The sequence below is a fragment of the Mastigoproctus giganteus genome, chromosome 9 (assembly GCF_048544385.1).
Source record: "Mastigoproctus giganteus isolate SK-2022 chromosome 9, ASM4854438v1, whole genome shotgun sequence".
NCBI lineage: Eukaryota > Metazoa > Arthropoda > Arachnida > Uropygi > Thelyphonidae > Mastigoproctus > Mastigoproctus giganteus.
In genome coordinates, this window is record NC_143583.1 from 151195390 (window position 1) to 151218972 (window position 23583).

Consider the following 23583-nt stretch of genomic DNA (forward strand, 5'->3'; position numbering starts at 1 on the left):
GTTGAGAATCCTGTCCTAAAGCCAGCTTGCTCTTTCGGTTGATTCTCATCAAGTATTCTTTCTAATCTGTTAGTAATGACCCTTGTGAACAACTTGTAGATATCGGATAACAAGCTAATTGGTCTATAATTTCCAATTTCTGATTTATCTCCTTTCTTATGCAGCAAAACTATGATTGCATTATTCCACTGCTTAGGCATCACACCTTTTCTAATGCACTTTGTGAAGACCCTTGCCATTTTTTGTGTTATGTCTCTTCCTCCCAATTTTAACAACTCTACAGTAACTTCATCTTCCCCCGGGGCTTTCCGATTCTTCATTTTCTTCAATGCATGTTCTTCCTCATCAGGAAGAATATCGGGTATGTTGTATGTGTTGCTACTTTGCAATCCATCTTCCCCACTGCTGGTATCATTCCCTTGCTCCTTGTATAATTCTCTATAGTAGTCTTCTGCTATTTGAATTATGCCTTCTCTGCTGTTTATAAGTACACCATCGCTATTCTTCAGTTTCAGTATCATTTGTCTTTCTGTATTACTGCTCATGGCTGCTCATTTAAATCCTTTGTTTTCCCTTAATGCTTGTTCTACTTTTCTTGTGTTAAATCTTCTTATGTCCTCTCTGAGTCTCTTTCTAATGGCTTTGCATAACTCAGTATGCTCAATTTTCTCCCTGTCAGTGTTTTTCTTGCTCTTCATTTGTCGTCTTTGGTTCATCATGACAAGTGTTTCTTGACTAATTTTTTTTTCTTTGGATTTCTGTTTCCCTATAGGTTTCTTGGGCTTTATCACTTTCAGAAAGTTGTAATATTCCTCGTCGATATCTTGGTCCTGAGCAGTCTGCAGAAGCTCAAACTTGTTCTTAATTTCCAGTACATACTGCTTTTTCTCCTCTTCTGTTATTTCAAAGACCTTTGTATTATTTACTCGAGTCAGTTTTTTCCTTTCCTTTCCTACATCTATATCAAGTGTACATCTTACCATTCTGTGATCACTTCCAACATTTACCTTATTCAGGATGGTAACATCATTCACAATATATCTTCTGTTAGTGAGGATGAAGTCGATTTCATTAGTTGTTAATCCATTTGGACTCTTCCATGACCACTTTCTGTTCACCCTTTTCTTGAAAAAAGTGTTCATTACTGACATTCCTTGAGATTCTGCAAATTCCACAAATCTTTCACCTCTTTTATTTCTTTCACCAATTCCAAAATTTCCTATAGTTCCTCTTTCTGCACTGTTTTGCCCTTTTCCAACCTTAGCATTGAAGTCCCCCATAATAATAGTGTAGTGGGTTTTCTGCTCATCTAGAAGACTCTCAATTTCAGTGTACATTTCTTCAACCTCTTCATCATCATGGCTCGATGTTGGTGCATAAATCATTATAATCTTTAGCTTGTACCTCTTAGAAATCTTGAGTATTAGTCTTGTTCATTTCACTTGGTCATTTCACCTATCTGGTAACTCCAAATGTCTGTCTAGTTCTGCCTTGAATCTATTTAAGCTTTCAACTACAATGACAGATGGAAGTTTGGTCCCACAATCAACCACCTGCTGGCTAAAGGCAAACTTCTGCCCATCTATCCTACAACTGTCTTTCCTCAATTTGAATTTATGCCTCTCAGGCGATTATTCTGAGCATGAGGAAGAATCCCATCAGCAATGAGCAATCTCAAACCATTCAAGGCCTTATAAATCTCAATCAGTCAGATTGTACTGCATATTGGGCTGAGAGGTGGCAATCAATGGGCTGAGATTGGGCTGAAAGGTGGCAATCAATGAATATAATTACCAACCACATTTAGCAATCACATGAGCTTTAACCATGATTCACTCAAATTTGTGTGCTTAGGCATTCACGCTTGACCACTTAGCAGCAAATTTTTGCAGATGGCTCAGGCCTCCCGGAATCCAACCTGTGTAGTATTAGTAGCAGCAAAATGATGCAAGCTTAAGCAGCAATAGCAAGAGGGAAAAAACCTTCACTTTTCATTGCCTCTATTATATCTGAACACATATTGGTTACACAATAAAATCATAACATTTATAACAGGCTAATCGGATATTTTTTTAAACAATTTTTGATATTCTTTCACTACCAATGGCTAGTAATAAAAACATTACTGCATACACCCAGCCCAGTGTAACTTCAGAACATAATACATGGGAGATTTAGGCAACATTTTCCATTTTTAAGTGAGACTTACATTCTGGAAAATATGGTAATCATGTTTAAATGCTATGCTATCAGTTAAGTAACACACATCATTTTCATATTGTAGAACAAAAGATTGACGATTCTGCTCAGGTAGCTGACAAACTAAATAAGTATTTTGCATCTACAATCACACATGAGGAAAATAATGGAGTCATTGGTTAAAGAAGCACTGCAGGATCATCTAGAAAAGACTGCAGTTATAGTTCAGACACAGCATGGGTTTGCTAAGTGGAAGTCTGACAAATTTGATTGGATACTATGATGTGGTCACAAAGGAATTGGATACAAAAAATAATTTTGACATCATATACTTGGATCTTAGGAAAGCTTTTGATACTGTTGCACATGGAAGACTACCGTACAAATTTGAGCAGTATGGCATTAAGGGCAAGTTGCTGCAATGGATAAAAGGATGGTTGAGTGGGAGAATACAGAGAATGATATTCAATGGCCACTGCTCTTCATGGACTAAAGTTATTGTTGATTGTTTGTTTTTAGTTGTTGGCACATCAGCTTCTATGGCCATAATGCACCTCCCAAAGTTTTGTGATCCAAGCCTGTGATCCAAGCCCGAGGCGGGAATCAAACCCGCGACCTTTCGGGTTGCCAGGCAGGCACTTAACCTACCTGGCTAGCCCGGTCAGCACTAAAGTTATTAGTGCAGTTTACGAGGGGTTCGTGTTAATGTTCATATCTTGGATTTTGTCAATACTTGATACTTGGGGGGGGGGGGGAACTCTTAAACCCGGGAACTCATAAAGTGAGAACTGCCCATATTTATCAATGATATTGATAATGGTATGTCAGGCTTAACGTCCAAGTTTGCAGACGATACAAAGGTTGGTAGGGTTGTTAATGACAGTAAGGATGGCATGCTACTGCAACAGGATCTTGAAAAGTACTGCATACGTGCTGAGAGGTGGCAACTGAAGTTTAACACCGACAAATGCTTTGTTTGTTAGTTATTTGGTTTTTAGGAGCATTAGCAACTAAGGCCATATTGCTAGGGGATATGCAATGGTCATTCCATGACCTTTCCGCATCCTCCGCATTTGGTGGACACGGGCTCTAACGCCGGTCTAATCAAGAAGTGTGTGCTATGCACTGCTGCTCCTGCCCACCTGGCTACGGAGGCATCATTGATAAATGCAAAGTACTGCATATGGGTAGCAGTAATCCCAGAGTAACATACTAACTGTGGAGTACTATACTCAGGACGTTGGCGAATGAAAAAGACTTGGCGTGCGGGGGGGGGGGGGTAATTGTGCAGTCAGATATGAAGTCTTCTGAGTAGTGCAGTGCAGATAGGCTGCAAGAGTAGCTCACGGGGTCTTGTTGATAGATACGAATTTTACTAGCAGGGATAAGAGGGTTATTATTCCCTTGTATAAAGCAATGGTCAGACCACATCTTGAGTACTCCATACAGGTCTGGAGACTTCATTTTAGGAAATGTTGAGCTACTAGAATGAGTACAGAGAAGGGCAATGAGATTAGTGAGTGGAAAAAAGGGTTGCTGTTACAAAGATAGGCTTAAATTTTGCAAATTGCAGCTTCTGAAGACTAGGCACCTGTGAGGTGTATAAGGCCTGGAATAGTTTGAGCAAGCTCAATGCTGATAGGATGCTTCCTCTTGCTCGATTCCACACCTGAGGGGGCATAAATTCAAATGGAGGAAAGATAGATGTGCAGAAATGCATTTAGGCAGTGGGTGGTTGATTGCTGGATATGTCATTGTGGAGGATGACAGCTTAAATAAATTCAAGGCTGAATTTATTGCTAAACAAACATTTGGAGGCAATGGATGAGTGAAATGGGTTTTTTTTTTTTTGCTGATGCTGTATAAGCTTGATTTCATGCATCATATGCCTTTATTACTGCTAATGCCAAAGAGGAAACACAGGATGGTAGCAGCTAAGATATGGAGCCATTAATAAAGAATAATGTGATATAATTTGTACTAACAAAGATTAAGAGACACTCTGCTGAAGGGGAATAAACTGTCTATAACTACTAATTTTGCAATTATTTTAACCTATGAAGCTGGCTTATGGTTAGCGTAGAACTCACTTGAAATGCACATACCAAACAATGAGAACAGAAAGAGTTAACAGAATTTAAAAGAGAAATAGTTGGATGTCAAGTGGAGGAAATTTCTGTACATGCCATTTCTCAGCAATTAAACATTCCTTACTTAACAACCAACAATGTGCTCAGAGAAATAGAAGTCAAGAAGTAACAGTGAGCCAAAGAAAACGAAAAGGAACAGCAAGTAGTCACATGAAAACATTAGGTAAACATCTAGCTGTTTTGTTTCGATGACATGTACAGAGCTGCATGCCAATAATTTTCATGGAATTTCTCATCAGAAGCATATGATACGAAAAATCACATTATTGGTTGGTAAGGAATGATTGAAGTCCAGGTCCAGTGTGGTACAAAGGCACTGAACCTGGATGCTCACACTCGAGACTGTGCTCTGCATTGATGTTCTGGACTATTCTATGTACTCTACATTGTGGAAATTATATGGAAGTTGCCCTTACATTTTACAACATGGCAATATTCCATGTCACAAAGCAAAACATGAAAAGAAACAAAGAGCTATGACCTCAATGTCATCATCACCATCTGAACATCTGGATGAATAGCAATGCAGGATTAAAGTAAGACAAAGGCAATCCTCTTCATCAGTGTAGCACACGAATGATTATGCCTCTTTCAAAAGCTAACTCAATACTCAAATGACCCTTCAGAAGGTTTAGATTCTCATCAGCTGTTACTGATGAGAATAAACCATCCTGATACACATAATGAAGTGGACCAAGACTTTAAAAATGGAAGACTAGTGACAAAGTCATTATAGTGCAACCGAAAGCTGCTACATGCTGAACACATCATCTGATCATGGTACTTGTATCGTTAATATTCCTTTGCAAATTGCAATGGTAACAACTTCACCCTTATGAATCTTCCTTCATTTGGGATTGAAAATACAGAGTATTTGTTTACACAGAAAGCTTTTTCAATATGACCAACATTTAGCAAAATTCTTGCATCCCCTTTTAATGTTAACCAATATTAAATTAATTCAGTTAAAATGGAAATAATCATGACAACAGCATATCATTCAGTAATGATAGTAAAAAATTAAAGCAGGTTATCCTTAATGGAGGTAGCAGCAGAAATCATATACGTACCTAAGGAAAGGATGCTGAAGCTGCGAACCACATTACTTTCCTCTATGTCAAATCGCCTATAGAAAAGAATATATGCATTCCACCATCTTTTCTGCCTTCTGTAGGACATCCTTTTCAACATATGATCATACACTTCACCCATGTATTCTCCACCAAAACACTGATTCTTCATTTCCTGCCCATTTTTATAATAAAAGTGTTTTTACAAGACATTAAGAAAATTCAAAGCAGAATATTTTTATATAGTGTAATATGCATGCTTCCTCAGGGACTAACTAATAAAAGTTCGTTAATATTATGAGATATTAACAACCTAACCAAGTCAGGAAATGCAGTAAGTCAGTATGGACATTTATAAAGTAGAAAACCTGTGGCATCAAATTATTTATTAAACCATTCATCCTAATTCTGTTAGTCTTTACATTTTTAAAAATAATGATAATCAATCAGAAAATTATATCAATTGGTTTAATAATAATAATAATAATAATATATATATATATTAAAGGGTGCGCAAATATAAAATTAAGTAAATAAAGCAATTGGTGGAAGTCAGTGCTGAAGTATTCAGTATTCCATGTAGTAGTGGTAGCCATATGGTGCAAAGAAGCCAGAGGCTTATGCCGCACCAGACAAAAAAAAAAAATTTCTGACTTACCCAGAGAGAGAGAGAGAGAGAAGTAGAAGGGAATCACCAAAAAAAAAGAATGATGATATCCAGCTCAGGACTCTGGGTGTGCCAAGCCCATATTCACCAGACGTGAGCTACTGGTGTAATTCAACACTACATAACAAAAACAACTTTGTCTTTTGCCAATCATTTCATTTATGTAATTTTTATTATTATTTATTTTTTGCACATTCTTGGAACTCATATATTGTGGATACTTTTCGTAACTGGTTTCCTAAGGTTCTTCACATGGTTGCTGATAAAACTCCAAACAGAGTTGAGTGCAGGCAGGGCAATCATTTAAACAAAATAGCATTATATGCATCATCACTGGAGAACAGCATTTTATTCAGAGTAGCACAATACAATTCGAGCACACTAATTGAGCACACTTAGTGTGCTCAATGCTAAGTAAGAAAAATTGCTTTGGCCACCACTGACAATAATGCTATTTTGTAATTTTAGCACTGATGTTTGACAATCGCTTAACATATTAATGAAACGAGGCAATAAAGTTCCCAAACTGGTGCCACTGCGGTCATGCTTGATGAATTTGAAAATAAACAGATGTGGTACATTGCTGATCAAACTTCCTTCAACAGATGGTGGTACAGAACTGGGAAACTCTGCAACAGATACATAAAAAAATTTAAAAACTGTTTATAGTGATGAAACAGTAAGTTGTACCAATGTGTTTAAATGGTACAAGTAGTTCAAAGATGGATGTGAGGATGCTTGCGATGACCCAAGAAGTTGGTGGCCATCAATCTCTCAAAATGAGGACAAAGTTGCAAAACTTTGGGAAATTGTGGCATCTGAACATCTGGATCAGATGTTCAGATGCCACAATTCAAGTACATTTTCTGGGTGTTGCAACACAATTTTGAAAGAAAGGCAGCTTGTATGACAATGTCCCTGCCCTTTCCGCACTTGTTGTGAAGACATTTTCAACAAAACATGGCATTGTACAGATCAACCATCCACCCCACACTCCTGAACTAGCACAAGTGGACTTCTTGTACAAATCTTCCTTTTTCTCAAGGTAAAATTTCCTCAACGGAAACAGATTTCGGGATGTTGATGACATCAAGGAAACAACTTCTGAACTGGATATCATCTCTCTAGACTCCTTTGTTGACTCTTTTTCAGAAACTTTTAGAATGGTGTAATAAGTGCATTCAATCAGGTGGCGATTACTTTGAATGAAAATAAAACCATTTTTCAGCTCATTCACTGTGTTGTTGCCATTGCACCGGTCCAGGAACTCTATTCCCACACCTTGTGAGTAAGTGTGTGTGTGTGTGTGTGTGTGTGTGTGTGTATGTGTGTGGGGATATATATATTTATACAGAAAAATTAATAAGTAAGGATGTGACATGAAATTGACGAAGTTCAATATGTGCATATACTAGTAATCAAACAAGATGGAACTACTAAAAAATTAAAAGATCACTTTATTTGCTTCAAGTAACTATAGAATATGTTTTAAATTATGAGGACTTTAAAGGACCTTACTATGTTGTACTACTACCTTCCCGTGTTGTAAAGTAATGTACTTATCGTAATTTAATATGTTTAAATAAAATAAAATAAAATTTTATCAGGCCATCATGCACATGGCAATTCACCTGTTGTACAAGCAAAGATACTCTTATTAGTTACAATTTCAAATATTTGTAGTTCAGGGTAATTCAACAATGCATACTTTATTGATTGAGAATGTGTCTATAGACAAGTAAGCCTCCTAGAGATGATAGCATATATCCAATAATTTTGAGGAAGGCAGCCAGAGAGTGCAAGGAACCATTGAGGTTTATGATAATGGCATCACTGGACTCAGGAGAGATTACTTTGGATTGGAGAAGTGACAATGTATTGCCAATACATAAAGCCAGTTTCAAGAGTGAAGTCAATAAATACAGACTGGATAACCTTCTTTCAGTGGTAGGGAAAATGTTGGAGGTGATAAGAGTGCATCCCAAGGACATTTACAGGGAAATTCTGAAGGACATACAACATGGTTTTGTTAAGGTAAAATTTTGACACAGTTAATTATGAGCTTGCTATAGGGAATAATTTTAAGATAGTTCATTTGGATTTTAAGAAGGCATTTGACCTCAGTTCCTCGTGAGAAGATACTGTATATAATGGAACATTTTGGGATTACTGGCAAGATTCTAAGATGGATCACAGGGTACCCACAGTGCAGAAGGCAAAGGGCCCCAAATGCTAAGAACGGGAAAGCCTGTAATACAGACAAAGAGAATCCATCCTTCCTTGATGTTCTTTATGACAACATTACGTATTATTGTATTGGCGTAATGTCAGAAGTGGGATACCTTAAGGATTGGTTCTAGAAATACTTGTTTCTGATTTTCATAACATCAACAAAGAATTATAGGTGTGATGTCATATTTTGCAGTTGACATAAAGATTTGTAGAGTTGTTAATGTTCAGTGGCAAGCAGCAACCCTCCAGAACGGATTGAACAGACTTCAAGAATGGTCAGAAAAGTGGAAGCTGTTTTAATACAGCAAAGTTCAAGTATACCATACAGTTATCAACAAGCTTCCAAAAGGAAATGTAGTTCACACCACTGATAACATGACAGGATCGCCAACATACACTTGGAATGGAACAATCAATAACGTTTTTGACTCTCTGTTCCCAGATGATGACCAAGCACTCGCTTATGAATAAACCAACATTTGCAATGAGAATGAGGCCTATGTATCTCTAGATATGGAACCCTTCACAATAGTAGAAATAACAAATGCTCTTAACAGAATCAAAGAAAAGAAATGTCCTGGCCACAATTTAATTGAACCAGAAATGATAAAAATCCTTACCAAAAGTCAGTCTCAACATCTGCTCCAATTATTTAATAACTGTATAGGCAAAGGTATATTTCCCATCACATGGAAACTGGCAAACCTGAGATTTACAGTCTGAAAGAATCCAGAAAAACCTCCAAATGATCCTAACTACACAGGCCAATAGCCTTGTTCCCAGTTCTGGGCTAAGTATTGGAAAGGCTCATGGTTTATGCATAGAAGCATATGTATCTGAATGAAAACCTTCGGTCACACAGACAGCCTTCAAAACCTGGATGAGGATGCAAAGAACAAACTAATGACTGGAGCTCGAACCACCCAGGAAATCTACATGCTGGCTAATTGATTTTGCTAGTGCCTTTGATACTTCATGGCAGTCAGCATCCTCAGGAGAATAAGCTATGCTGGCATTCCACAGAACCTGTATAAATGTATCAATGATTATCTTAATGATAGGAAAATAGCAGTGCAAATTAGATTTCAATGCATGCAGTGAAATTTTACCCATAGATGCCCTCAGGTTTCAGTGCTGGGTCCCTGCTTTTGGAATCTGGTACTAGACGTGTTCCCATAGGCCGACACAGGCCAAATGGACCAGATTGCCTTTACTGATAACCTCGTTCTCTTTGTAAAGGGTAATACAAAAAGGGCTCTGGAAGACCAGGCAAATCATGTTCTGAATCTTCGACAGAAAGGGACACAAACCCATCCTACTAAAATGCAAATTAAGAATTCAGGAAAAACAATAGCCCTCACAACAGAATAAAAATACCCTGGAGTCATCTTTGACTCTAAGCTACTGTTGGTAAAAAAGTGAGAAGCTATGTTGGCATGAGTGCCAGAATAAGTAGATCTGAGTGGGGTTTAAAAAGGAACATTTTAGCACTCATTTATAAGACTATCTTCCTCCCAGTAATTACTTACAGGGCTGGCATCTGGTTCCCTAGGGTGCTACTAGTTAACAATACAGCTAAACTAGAATCCATCCATCCAGCATATCATCCTACTTACAATTACCAGGGCATGCCACATGGTCAACACCTCTGGCCTGCAGGTCCTGACTTTCCTTTTTTCTTTTATGTAAACCCCAAACACGAGAGGTATTACAACCTATACTACTTAATACCATGCTTGGGTTGGAGGTTGAGAAGACGAAAGAAGATATCTGTTGACATTGGACTTGAACTTCTGTAGACTGTAATTTTCAGGAAATAGGTATGAAGGAAGGATTTTCCAGAAAATGGCAGCTGAATGAATAAACGAGGAAGATGAAAAGTTGGTTCTGTGAGTTTGAAGTCGGACCATAAATGGATGTTGGTGGCACGTGTTCAGACTGTTTGGAAAGAGAGAGCAGGAATTATAGAAGCCAATTAAGAAGAACAGTGCCCATGGAAGTATCTGTAGAAGAGCCATGCAGCAGAAACAGTACATCTATGACAGTATGAAACAGCACGCCTCAACTATAGGCTTGGAAGACAGATCCCTACTGACATAGACCCAACAGTTGATCCTAAACAGGAAAAGAAAAGGATACTGTCATGTCTACAGCAGCAATGGCAAGATAGGTGAAACCAATCAGATAAAGGGGAAGTTATTAGGAAGTTCCTGCCATGGGTCTCCCCCAAATCTCCACCCTAGTTTGCACCAGGCTTATACACTACATTTTTGCTAACAGGAGGTGGCTCCCTAAATGCAAAACTATGTCAACTTGGCCTCACACAGGACACAAAATGTACCTGAGGTGCTGATGACAATTGGGCCCATGTCTTGTAGGCCTGCCCCAATTATCAACATCCACAGATGTAGGGGCACTGGGGAAAGTGCCCCCCATCACAAACGATGTCCCTCATGTCATTTTTTTCTGGATCCACCACTGCTTGTGACAAAAAATAGGACCATAAGCTGCAGAGATGAACTTCTCATCTCTGATGATATGCATTAGATGGCCTATTCAGAATTTGTGAAAAAGATAACCTAAACTGTGACACCCACCTCTACCTTGAAAATTTCCATCCCTAACAGTAACAACTACTGACAATGACTGGCCTGTTAGAACGTTTTCCACCCAGTCCAAGAATGAAAGGAAATGTTTTTGATGGAATGTATGTTAGGTGTGAGTGAACGTATGTGTTAGTGTAGCTAGTTGGTGTTGATATGTGTAATTTGCTGGGTAGGACTTTAGTCCACTTAACCTAAAAAAAAACTAAAAAATGTGTATGTGGTATGTCTATTCAGGGTACTGTTATAAAAGGGATTGGTGTGTGTGAATGATGAATGAATGAGAATGTCCAATAGATATTAACTGTCATACCCTGAATACTTCTTCTCTGTGTACCATCTAACGGAGGTCGGCAAACACCATGGCAAATGTTTCTTTGTCTCTGGTAGTTCTGAACAGCTGAACAGTGTTCAGTCCCTTCCAATTCTTGATATTATCTAACCATGATATGCATATTCTTGCAGGTTTTCTTCTTCCTTCCATTCTCCCCTCAATAATTAGGTGTGGAATTGCATATTTGTTGTTCTGCATCAGGTGTCCAAGAGACGCCATTTCACCCCCCCCTCTATGTTCTTCAGAAATTCATGGTTTTTTCCAATTCTCTGCTGGACACTCTTGCTGTCCATGGTACCTTTAACATTTGTCTGTACGTCCACATTTCAAATGCTTCTAATTTCTTGGAGGTGTTAGTTTTTAGTGTCAATGTCTCAGCACATACAACAAAACTGACCAAACGTAACATCTCATTATGTGGATTCTAAGGTGGAGATCCAGGATCCCATTGCACAATGCAGATCTAATTTTAAGGAAATATCGTTGCCATTTCAATCGTTGGTTTTATTTTCATATCTGGATAATTTTTGTCATTGATCCAACAGCCTAGAAAGATGAATTTGTCATCTTTCCTTTTAACATGAGGAGGTGTTGGCATCGCCCCAATTCAGTACCTGAGTTTAGACTTGTTGACATTGATCCCAAGGCTTGAGGAGTATCTGTAAATCCTGCATATTAGTTGTACAAAGTACAGTGTCATCCACGCAGTGAAGGTTGTTAATGACAGTACCATTGACAGATATTCCTTTATTCCTTCTCCTATTAATGAGAAAATGCTTCTATCATTCATTTTGCTTATTCTTTTAAAAACAATTTTAAATTTTAAAACAATTTGGTGGTCATGGGCTCAAACCCCAGTCTAATCAAGAAGCGTGTGCTACGCACTTCCGCTCCTGCAAACCTGAGTACGGAGGCGCCTGCTTGGCAGTGGTAGGATATTTGCAGAAGGTGTTCCATGCTGCATTTTTTCCTTTCTTTTTGCTTTGTAACAATCATCAATCCACCAGTGATTGGTATGCTGATGGTTTCTTATTTCAGACTGTGCGATGCTGGCTGATGCAGTTGTTAGTATCTGCGTTGTGATACGATCAGTGACAGTGTCAATAGCAGAAGACTCAATGATGTCATCATCAAAATATACATAATTGGTAAATTTTCTCCAGTCTGCTTTGGAAAATTTCCATTTCTTTTTTGTTTCTGTTCGTTTGAAATGGGTGTTTTTTTTTTTTTTTTTTTTTTTTTTTTTTTTTATGAGAACCCCAAACACGAGCGGTATTATAACCTATAGTACTTAGTACCGTGCTTGGGTTGGAGGTTGAGAAGACGAAGAAGATATTTGTTGATATTGGACTTGAACTTCTGTAGATTGTAATTTTCAGGAAATACATATGAAGGAAGGTTGTTCCAGAAAATGGCAGTTGAATGAATAAATGAGGAAGATGAAAAGTTGGTTCTGTGGGTTTGAAGTTGGACAGTAAATGGATGTTGGCTGGTGGCGGCACATGTTCGGACTGTTTTGAAAGAGAGAGCGGGAATTATAGAAGCCAATTCAGAAGAACAGTGCCCATGGAAGTATCTGTAGAAGAGGCATGCAGCAGAAACAGTGCGTCTATGAGAAAGTGAGTGGAGAGACTCTGTTAGAGATGAATCATTAATTAACCTAACTGCCCTCTTCTGAATGGAATCAAGAAGCCTGAGAGAGGTTTTGGGCGCACCACCCCAGTTGTGGGAACAATATTCCATGGCAGGGCGGATTTGCGATTTATACAGAGCGAGCAGCTGTTTGGAAGAAAAGTAACGCCGAGAGCGAAAGAGGAAACCAAGTTTTTTATATGCAGAGGAAGCAATATTTGTAATGTGCTTGTGCCAAGAGAGATTAGAAGTCAGGGTAATCCCCAAAAGAGATATATCATTTTGCCTAGAAATCGGAGTGTCACTAAAGATAAGCATAGGAGCAGAAGAATCCTTTTTGCAAGATATAAGACAAGATTGAGTTTTAGAAGGGTTGAAATCAACTAAGTTGTCTTTGCCCCACTGGAGAATTACCTGAAGATCGGCATTTAAGGAATTGGCAGCAGATTTTCGAGAACTTGAAGCTGATTGAGCTGGACAAGGTTTCTCAAAATGGAAAGTTGAATGCAATGTGCTATCATCGGCAAAACTATGGATAGGATTTCCAGTCAATGGAAGAAGGTCATTGATATACAAGAGGAAAAGAGTGGGGGAAAGAACTGAACCTTGGGGGACACCGGCATTAGTGGAGAAGTTAGAAGACAGAGAGCCATCTACCATCACCCTCAGTGAGCGATCAGAGAGAAAACTGGATAACCAATTACTAAAAACAGTTGGCAAACCATAAGATCGAAGCTTGTTTAGAAGACCTTTATGCCAAACACGATCAAAAGCCTGTGAGATGTCAAGAGCAACTACTTGTGTTTCACCGAACCTTTCCATTGAATTATTCCATAAATGGGTAACATAAGCCAGAATATCACCAGTGGATCGACACTGACGGAATCCATACTGGCGATCGTTGATCAGACGGAAGGTTTCTAGGTAATTTAAGAGTTGGCGGTTAATTGATTTCTCCATTACTTTCGAAAGAGTAGAAGTAATTGCAATGGGACGATAATTGGATGGGACGGATTTGTCACCCTTTTTAGGAATTGGCTGGATATGAGCAAATTTCCAAGCAGAAGGAAAAACACCTTTGGAATAAGAAAGTGAAAAAAGGCGGCAAAGAATAGGAGTAAGTTCAGGAGCACAGGTTTTGAGAACAAGTGGAGAAATACCATCAGGACCTGGAGCTTTCTTAGCATCAAGATTCATCAAAATCCTTCTGATTTTTAATGCTACAAATCAGCAGATAGTGATTGCTGTTTAGAGGATTGTTGTGTACTGTCCATTCTATAGTTGGAATGGACAGAGGATCAGAGAGCAGATCGAGAGATCTATTGCAGTGGTTGACCCAGTAGGAAAATGGATGTAAGTGGGTAAGGCAGCATTCAACAGTGTAAATTCTCTCTGTCAAGTCGCATTTCAATAAGCTCACCACATCCATCTGAGACCAGAGAACCTCACAATGGATGATGTCCATTAAAATCTCCTAGCAGACAGGTAGGAGATGGTAATTGAAAAAAAAGATTTTCCAGTTCCTGACTTGTACATGGATGGTTCGGGGGAAAGATATATAAAGACCAGTGTCAATGTGATACCAATTACTATCGTGTGACAACAACTTCTAATGGTATTTATAATGGAAGGCACCTGGAGGGGATTCATGAGTACACATGTACAGCTACTCCTCCATGGTGGCTGTTAGTATCAGATCGATCTTGTCTGAAGATAGTATAATTTTTGACTGAAATGGAGATTTTTGGTGTTAAATTTGTTTCTTGTAAGCACATGGCAGCAGAATTGTAATGGTGAATTAATTCATAGATATCATCAATATTGCTGTGAAAACCTCTGCAATTCCATTGTATGATTTGTTCCATTATTTGGTTTTGTGAGCAGATGAGTCCATCTGCTTTTAGTGAGTGGGTTGTTTTTATCGGCTGAGTTTTGATTTTTCTTCTCTTGAAAAAGTAGGACATCCCGGGTTATTGATTTCTTCCAAATCATCATCTGCATGTATTTCAAGCAGATCGTCTTGGTTGGTTGTATCACCTGTATCCATATTTGATAGGTGAGATTGCTTCACTTCAACAGGATCTGATTTTTGCAAATTCTCCTCACTGGTTGACAATGGGGAAGTCTCTGGGATGGAATTATCAGTAGCATATTATTGTTTTGGTCGAGATGGATGCTGGACCGAGAGGACTGATTGGGCCCAGTCTAAGATAAATGTGTCTGGAAGGATGGACACTTCTGTCTGACATACTACTGATCGGTGACTAGTTGCCGAAGAATAAGTGCATTTTGGTATACAGTAAACCCCCGCTATTCGCGGTATCTGTATTCGCGGTTTCGCGTATTCGCGATCGCCGATTTAATATAAAATGAAACCTAAAAAAATGTGAATTTTAAAGTGCCGTGAATATTTTCCGCCATAAAAAACATGGTCGTGGCTAAAATTATCTTTCCTGGTCAAAACAGCGCTCAGTGGGTGGGGGGAGAGGGGTGACAAAATCGCGAGCGTGGATGTTTCTCCCTAATCCTTGTTGAGCATGTGTTATGCACTTGTCATGGAAGGTTTCGTCGTTTGCTTTTAATTTATAATTTGTAATTTATAATTTACTGATAATTTAACAATTTATAAATTGATATGCTTACAAAAATGATAAATCTACCATTTTGCATTGTAAAACAGACTTTTTCGAGTGTTAACGGAAGAAAGTGACTTTATTGTGGACAAGTTCTTTCTAACCCCTACAAAAATATGGCTACGAATAACAAGAGAAATGTGAAAATATCAAAGAAGGTGATGACATTAGCGAATAAAATTGAGTTATTAGATAAAATTTCTAATGGTGAAAGTATCTCCTCAGTGGCAAAACATAAAATCAATGAGTCAACAGTACGATCAATCAAAAAATCTGAAGTAAAAATCCGCAGTTGTTTCCTTTAAAACGCGTTAATTGCTTCAAAAATTTGCTCTGTAACTCGTGATGTTAAATTATAAAAGATGGAAAAAGCTTTAAATCTGTGGATAGAAGACCAAACTCAAAATAAAATTCTATAAAGTTCACTCATCAATTGTGAAAAGGCAAAACACCTTTATCAACACTTTAGCGAAACTGGTGATAGCACTGGCGGGATAAGTTTTTTTGCTAGCAAAGGTGCTGGTTTGAAAGATTTGTTTGAAATTTCTAATAAATATTACATTTAATATTAAATTGTTTCTTATTTTCATTTCGATGCCATATGCTTGCATTTCACTATGTACTGTCTACTGTACTATGTACATATAATACATACATAGACAAAATTTTAGACCAGTTTTTCTTACATATTTCATACTTTGGAACGGAACCCCTTTATTACTTATGGGAGCCATAACTCAGTATTCGCGTTTTCGGTATTCGCGACATTTCTCAGGAACGTAACCCCCACGAATAGCGGGGGTTTACTGTATATATATATATATATATATATATATATATATATATATATATCGTTAGTAAATAAATATAAATGTAAATAAATAAATATATATAAATGTAAATAAATAAATATATATAAATATAAAATAATATATATATATATAGGGGGTCCCCGGTATCTGAGTATTCATTATCCGAATCCTCGCAGTTACGAATATTTGAAAATTAAAGAATTAAAGGAGAAAATTGACCAAGCAGTTGAATAATTTTGTGAGAATGACCTTGTTCACGATTATGCATTAAAAGTGAAGCACGAAGTTGACTTTATCTGAAAAAATGCAGCAAAAAAAAAAACTCTGGATTCACTCTTTATTCTAAAATTAAAAAACAGTGTAACATAAATAAACTTAACTTAACCTTGCATTGTTTGACATATAATAAAAAATGTTTAATAATTATTAGACATTTTTTATTATAACATGTCAAACAATGAGAACGTAAAAATGAGCCAATTATCATTGTCTTATTTTTAAGTTCCTTCAATCTATTTTTTACTAAGTAAAAGTACATTAGCATTAGCATTAGTAGAGGCATTTGATGCAAGAAAGCAAGCTTATGCAGCATCAGCCAAAAAAAAAAAAAAAAAAAAAACCCACTTCCACTTCACCCCTCTGTTCGTTCAAAATACCTGTCCAGCTGAGCCTTAAACTTATTTAGGCTATCAACCTCCACCACAAGGGATGGAAGTCTGTTCCACCAACCAACCACCTGCTGGCTAAAGGCAAATTTCCGCACGTCTATCCTACATCTGTCTTTCCTCAATTTGAATTTATGTCCTCTCAGGTGATTTTTCTATCATTCCTGTCAGAAATCTATAAGCTTTATAGTGACAATAAGATAAAGATTAGAGCAAACAACAGTGGCTAGGTGCTTCTGGGTCAAAATAATTATCCACTATTTTTTCTGTGGTGAAATAATTGATTATCGTTAGAAGCAAGTATGTACAGTGGATATCGGTTATTTGGGCCAATGGTTAATTGGGGCAAATCTTAAAAAACAGAAACCAATCGAGAAAATAGCCAGGGTTTACTTCGCTTAGGGACAGCATGCCATTTAATTGGGGCAGGAGACCGCAGCACTGGAGATTACCCTACAATTGTCTCCGACAGTATCACATGGTTCAGTCGAAATTCTGGAGGTCACAACCATAAAAACAATAAAAACAATTAGCAGTCACCTGTTTATTGGGCTTTTCTGTTAGTAAAATCTATCATAAACGGGCAGTAAACTCGATTTTACTGAATTTGTGATAATACCGACAGCTGGAATTCTGTGGGTTATTATGGTGAGACATAATAACCCACAGAATTCCAGTTACACTTCCACGAAATCTTCAATCATATAAAAAAATTAATTTTCAGATCTTCTCTTCAGTCCTATTTTTAAAGCTTTGTAAGTCGTTACCCCATTCTCACTTGTACGTATTGTGTTACTTGCAATTTGTGTGTGCCGTGTTCTTTGTTATTGATTGCTTATCTTTTTACTGTCTTAAATTTTAACCCCACCCACAAATGTGTGAACAGAAATGTCAACTAGTTCGTATGTACATATTACAGTATGTATTAATTATTCCAATTATCACGTATATTCTTCTGATTTTCACGTGTCATTTAATTTTTTAATTGGTAAGGTAATAAAGGGTAAATTTCTGCTTAATATATCTTTACTTTTATAGCCTGTGGATAATATTCCCCCTATTTTCTCAAATTAGAATCGCCATTTAATAGAATTAAAATTCAATTCACAAACATGATCACAATGACCGGCGCTTACTACACATCATATAGTGAACGGTACTTTACTATGGTGAGTTCGTCGTAACATGATTTGATTGTACAGTGAACTAATTGTAAGGGGGGGTACATTGTATTTTTAACTATTTACGTGAAACTTCGGATACTTGGGGCAGCCACTTAACTGGGCCAAAATGCACTAGTCCCGATGTGTACCAAATAACCGGAATGGACTGTACTTACAAAAGTAAAAAAAAAAAAAAAAAAAAAAACCGACCGACTCAAGATTGTTGTTAAAACACTTTTATATACATAAACACACTTTAAGAATCCATGCAAAAAGGCAACATTGCTATCTTTATAGGATGCTTACAGCATATATCCTTTGACCTGTTTTTGGGGCCAGCAGGATTTCAACTGCATAGATAATGCAATGGGTTGTCCTGGTATTGCACTGCTTTCAAACAGATGGCCTCTCCAAAAGGTTAACTGTCCATTTGTTTAAATGATGTGACTGCTACAACAGCCTGTTTTGGGACAAATTGGTCTTTCATTAAGTAGCAGAGTGTCACTAATAATAATAATATACAAAATATTTCTAAAAATTTTAATATTGCTAAAAATGTCTGTTGATATTAGTGCAAACTAGAGCAGCTTATTACAAATGCAACTTAGTTCTGCAGTGAAATTAAAACCACTGGATGATCATGCAATTTAATCCTGCTACCTGCAAGAACAGATGAAAAGTACAAGATAAAGATAGTCATAAATGATTCCTGTAAATAAGTTCAATTATCTGTTCTTAATATTTAAAGGAAAGATCCTCTTCCGAAACTGTTAAACTAGTAGGTATATCTCTCTAAAATCCTAAAAATTTTAAAATATAGCACTTCTTAATCCCCCAAAGTGCTAGATTTTAGAATGTTTACTATATGTATGCATGTTCCCAGAATACACATTATTTTGATATATTTTTTATACACGATCATGCATAGAAATCTGCATTATTTATAGAAGGAAACAGGAATTGTCAGTGTTTAATACGCAACACAGCTTGCTCTTGCATTAGCTGCACTGCACTTTTATTTCTACTGTTTTTATGGAAAATTAGGATTATATATATAGGATGAATGGAAATTCACTTGATTAATACACACACAGAGTCACCATTTAATGAATATTTGGTACATATATTTAATGCTATTTAGTATATACCACATCATAGGTAAACTTATCTAACACCATTTTTAGAAAGCTTACATAATCAGATAGCTACAATACCATACACAAAATATGAAAACAGAACATGAAAGAAAGTACGTAAACATTTTCCTTCCTCCATTCCAACAAGAAGTCCACTAGGATGAAATCAACAACAATAGCTTTTTGGCCCTGAGAGCCTGTTGGTATATTCTGAGGAAAAGTAATCATTTTCTGAGGAAAAGTAATATCCCATTAAGTAATGGAATGGAGCAATAGGATGGAACAAATTCACATCAACTTCTATAAAGAGAAGTTGATGTGAATTAAGAAATTAGTTAAGTTTATTCTGTTAAATACAATAAAAGTTCTGCTTAATAATTAAATCAAATTTGTTACCTCATCATCTTCCATTCTACATTCCGTTACTTCTCCATCATCAAATTTATACCACTTAGAAGTACCATCACTATGCCTGTAAAAAAGAATTAGAACAAATAAATTTTTAAAAATTACCTTCAATTTTATCAACTAAGCATTAAATGCAATACAAGTACAAGCAATATAAGATAAATTGTAATCATACTTTCATTTTGAGTGAGTGAGTGAGAGTGGTCAGCAAAATTTAAACTTCACAGATAGTGCAATGGTATTAATTCATATGGCAGAAAATAACTTGCAATGGCATGGCCCTATTTTTTTTGTTAAATAACATGTAATTGTTTTTAAGGAGCTCTATTGTGTCATCACATATGCAGATTTTTTAAAATTTCAAAATAAAGTATTATTATTTCTAACAATAATCACAATGATACAATACATATTAAAACTTAATTTTTTTTCAGGGAAGTATCTGTGAAGAGGAGGATCAAGGAGTTCTAACTTGTATAATTTTTTTTATAAGCATTAATGATTATTAAATGATCATAATAATTTCAAAGCTCATAAGAAATTATTACTCTTTTAAAACATTAAAATGAAATGCACATTTTCCAGCTAAGTAAATCCCCCCCCCCCAAAAAAAACAATTGTTAGATTAGCTAGCCTGCTTAACTGTCAAATATATTTACTTTTGATGGAACCCCCTACAAGGAGAAGAGGCATGGTCCAACTTGGCATATGCACTGGCTGCAAACCCGTTGTAAGGGATGCTGTTACAAGTTGTTGTTATTTGGTTTTTAGGAGCATTAGCAACTAAGGCCATATTGCTCCAGGGATATGTGGTGGTCATTCCCTGACCTTTCCGCATCCTCCGTATTTGGCGGTCATGGGCTCGAACTCCACTCTAATCAAGAAGCATGTGCTAAGCACTGCTGCTCTTGCCCACTTGGCTACGGAGGCACCTCTGTTACAAGTAAATATTGTAGTTCATGGGGGAAGGATTTATCTTTATTTTAAGAACATTATTCATTTGTGTGCAGAGCTGCCAACTTTTGACTTTCAAAAAGCTATAGATCAGGCATTTGGAAGCAAGAAAAAAAAAAAAAAAAAAAAATCCAGGAAATAGTAGAAAAGCATGTTTTTTTGGAAAAAGGTGTTTTTTTTTAAAGTCCACATTACATTAAAAATTAAAAAAAAACAAAAAAAAAAAAAAACATTTTATATTAAAATATAGGTACTAATACAGTATGCTTTTTTCAAATTAGCTTACTCAACATTTTTCTGTCTGTATACTCTTTTGATTTTCTATTCTGTTAGATTTCAAATGATATTAATTGCTCCAAGAAAGATACTGTTACAAACTCTGCCAACTTCAGAAATGTTGACTCAAAATGTTGTTCAAAACAAATGGCCCTACTCCCTAGACTTGGCTGTTAGGAACATTTTCAAAGCATCATTCACACAGAAAAGATCTGAACTAGTTTTGTTTTTCTAACCTGGTTGAATATTCTCTAATACTGAGCATTGTTATCCGAGCATAAAATGCCGAGCATGATTTTGGATAATTCTTTATATTTCAAACTTCCTTGTGTACTTGTCAGAAGCAGGAATTTATGTGCAGTAGTGTCACAATCATGGATACCACTCCACATCAATTTCAGCTTCTTTCTTCTTTAATAGTAGTATCTGGTAGAATCTCAAATTGAAACTGACAGAATTCATGCTGAAAAACATCTGTTATCTTTATCAACACCAAGAAATACTAAAAACTTGAAATACTACCACCATCTAGTCATTGAGGTTGTCACAGACATTCTCTCAGATATGCCAGACAAGCTGTACTTGCTACCTGGGAGTCTAAAACGCTGATGGAACTGATATTCGGGTGACACTCAAGTCAAGTGGACCCAATTTCGGCGAAGTCCTGACGGTCTGTAAGAGCCAAATCCTCTGCTTGCACCTTCACGATGGTGGGACTGTTAGTAATCCTGGGTATAACCCCCATGCACAAGTACATGGTGGGTGACCACCCAGGTGTGAACCAACGTAAGCAGGGGTCGAGGTGTGGCGCCCACACCACATGGAGGAACGCCACCCCCTCTATGTTACCAGGCAGTACTAGGTGGAAGATGACTCTCATCAACCGGTGAAATACCACCACTTTGCTTATTGGAGGCTTGAAGTGGTGGAACCCATGTTTAGTCTCTAGAGCTAAGTTCCGGTCAACCCTTCCCTATCTCTTCCATCATGCAGTATATGATTGATGACTTTTGAGGTTATTTTTTATTTTTTTTTTGGTGGTAGTTGGCGCATCGGCTTCTGTGGCCATAATGCACCTCCCAAGGTTTTTGCAGTACTTTGATCAAAGCCCGAGGCGGGATTCGAACCCGCGACCTTTGGGTTGCCAGGCAAGCACTTTACCCACCCGGCTAGCCCGGTCGGCTTTTTGAGGTTATGATGAACGTCGTGGCGTGATCCAATATTCCTTACATTTCGACGGTACAGCTCTAAAACGGTTTTCGCAGGCCGGCCGCTAGTTTAGCACACCGGACCGGACCGGACCTATTGGTAACTCTCTAGGAGGCTTCCGGATCAGCTAGTGTATAATCTTGCTACCTCTACTCTACTCTACTCTGCCAGATAGTGACTGGAGGGAGTCTGAGTAGTGTGTATGCAAGGAGCATTGTCGAGGCCACGTTATGTCAAGGATCTGGGTATATTCTTACCACATGTACGCCATATCCAAAAATTTCATTACTTCATACAGCATGTCCCACCCACTTTTTCTTACTATTGAATACACCATGAATTGTCAAACTAATAGATTAAGCTTATCTGCGAAAAGATCTAAACCACCCAAGCACTTCCTAATTCATTTCATAAATATACATGGTCTCAATTCTAATCTCAACGATGTCCATTTCCACTTGCAGTCTGCCAAACCTCATATACTTTTTCTGACAGAATCTCAGTTATCGGTTGATTCAACTACTGCTCATCTCAGATGCCCAAATTATTCGCTTTATGATTCCTTTCACCTCAAAGGTGGTACTTGTGCATATGTCCGTTCTGATATTCCCTGTCAGAGACTTGGCAATTTGGAATCTCCTCTCTTTGATCTTCTCTGGCTTAAAATCTCTCTACCTCATTGTGTCAAATTCATCTGTTGTCTCTACCGTTCTCGCAACTCGACTAATCACTTGGAGCTCTTTGACTTCCTCTCGTTGCAACTTGACTTTCTCCTGTCCAACTCTCCTAACAGTGAGGTAATTTTCCTTGGTGATTTTAATGTTCACAACACCAGCTAGCTTCCGTTTTCTAGTCACACCGACGCAGCAGGTCGAGATGCTGAGGCTTTTGCAATTACTAATGACCTAGCACAGATTGTTCATTTACCTACAAGAATACCGGACCATCCTAATCATACAGCCAATACACTTGATCTTTTTCTCACAAACAACCCTTCTAAGAACACGGTCGAAGTGAGAGCTCCTTTAGGCACTTCAGATCACAACTTGGTGATTGTCTCTTCTCCAATGGAACCTTTATCTCATGGCTATTCCCAACCTTGTGTTGTTTGGCATTACAAGAATGCAAAATGGGATGACCTGCGAGACTTCTTTTCTTTGGTCGGATTACTGTTTCAAAAGTTCTGATGTCAACGTTTGCTCAGATTGTGTCAGTGAAATTATTCTTGCAGGAATGGAATCCTTTATCCCACACTCCACTTTAAAATCTCGTCCTTTATCTAAACTTTGGTTTTCCAATAAATGTGCTAAGGCTGTCCAAGAGAAGAATGTTGCATATCGTAATTGGCTTGTTTCTAATTCTTCAGTTTCATTTTCTGCCTACACCAAAGCTCGCAACAATTGTAAAGCAGTTATTGATCAGTCCAAACTAGAGTTTGAA

General features: G+C 37.4%; 1 protein-coding gene across 4 annotated transcripts in view; it reads right to left on the minus strand.

Annotated features, from left to right (window-relative positions):
- The window catches only part of faf (ubiquitin carboxyl-terminal hydrolase-like faf), a 1326265-nt gene that overhangs the window by 363075 nt on the left and 939607 nt on the right, over window positions 1-23583 (minus strand). For all 4 annotated transcript variants that reach the window (XM_090382082.1, XM_090382083.1, XM_090382080.1 and 1 more), the window contains 2 exons: window positions 19693-19768; window positions 5420-5594 (listed from right to left, as the gene is read on the minus strand). In XM_090382082.1, the coding sequence (XP_090238208.1) occupies window positions 5420-5594; window positions 19693-19768 (251 nt within the window). The remainder of the gene's footprint in view (window positions 1-5419; window positions 5595-19692; window positions 19769-23583) is intronic.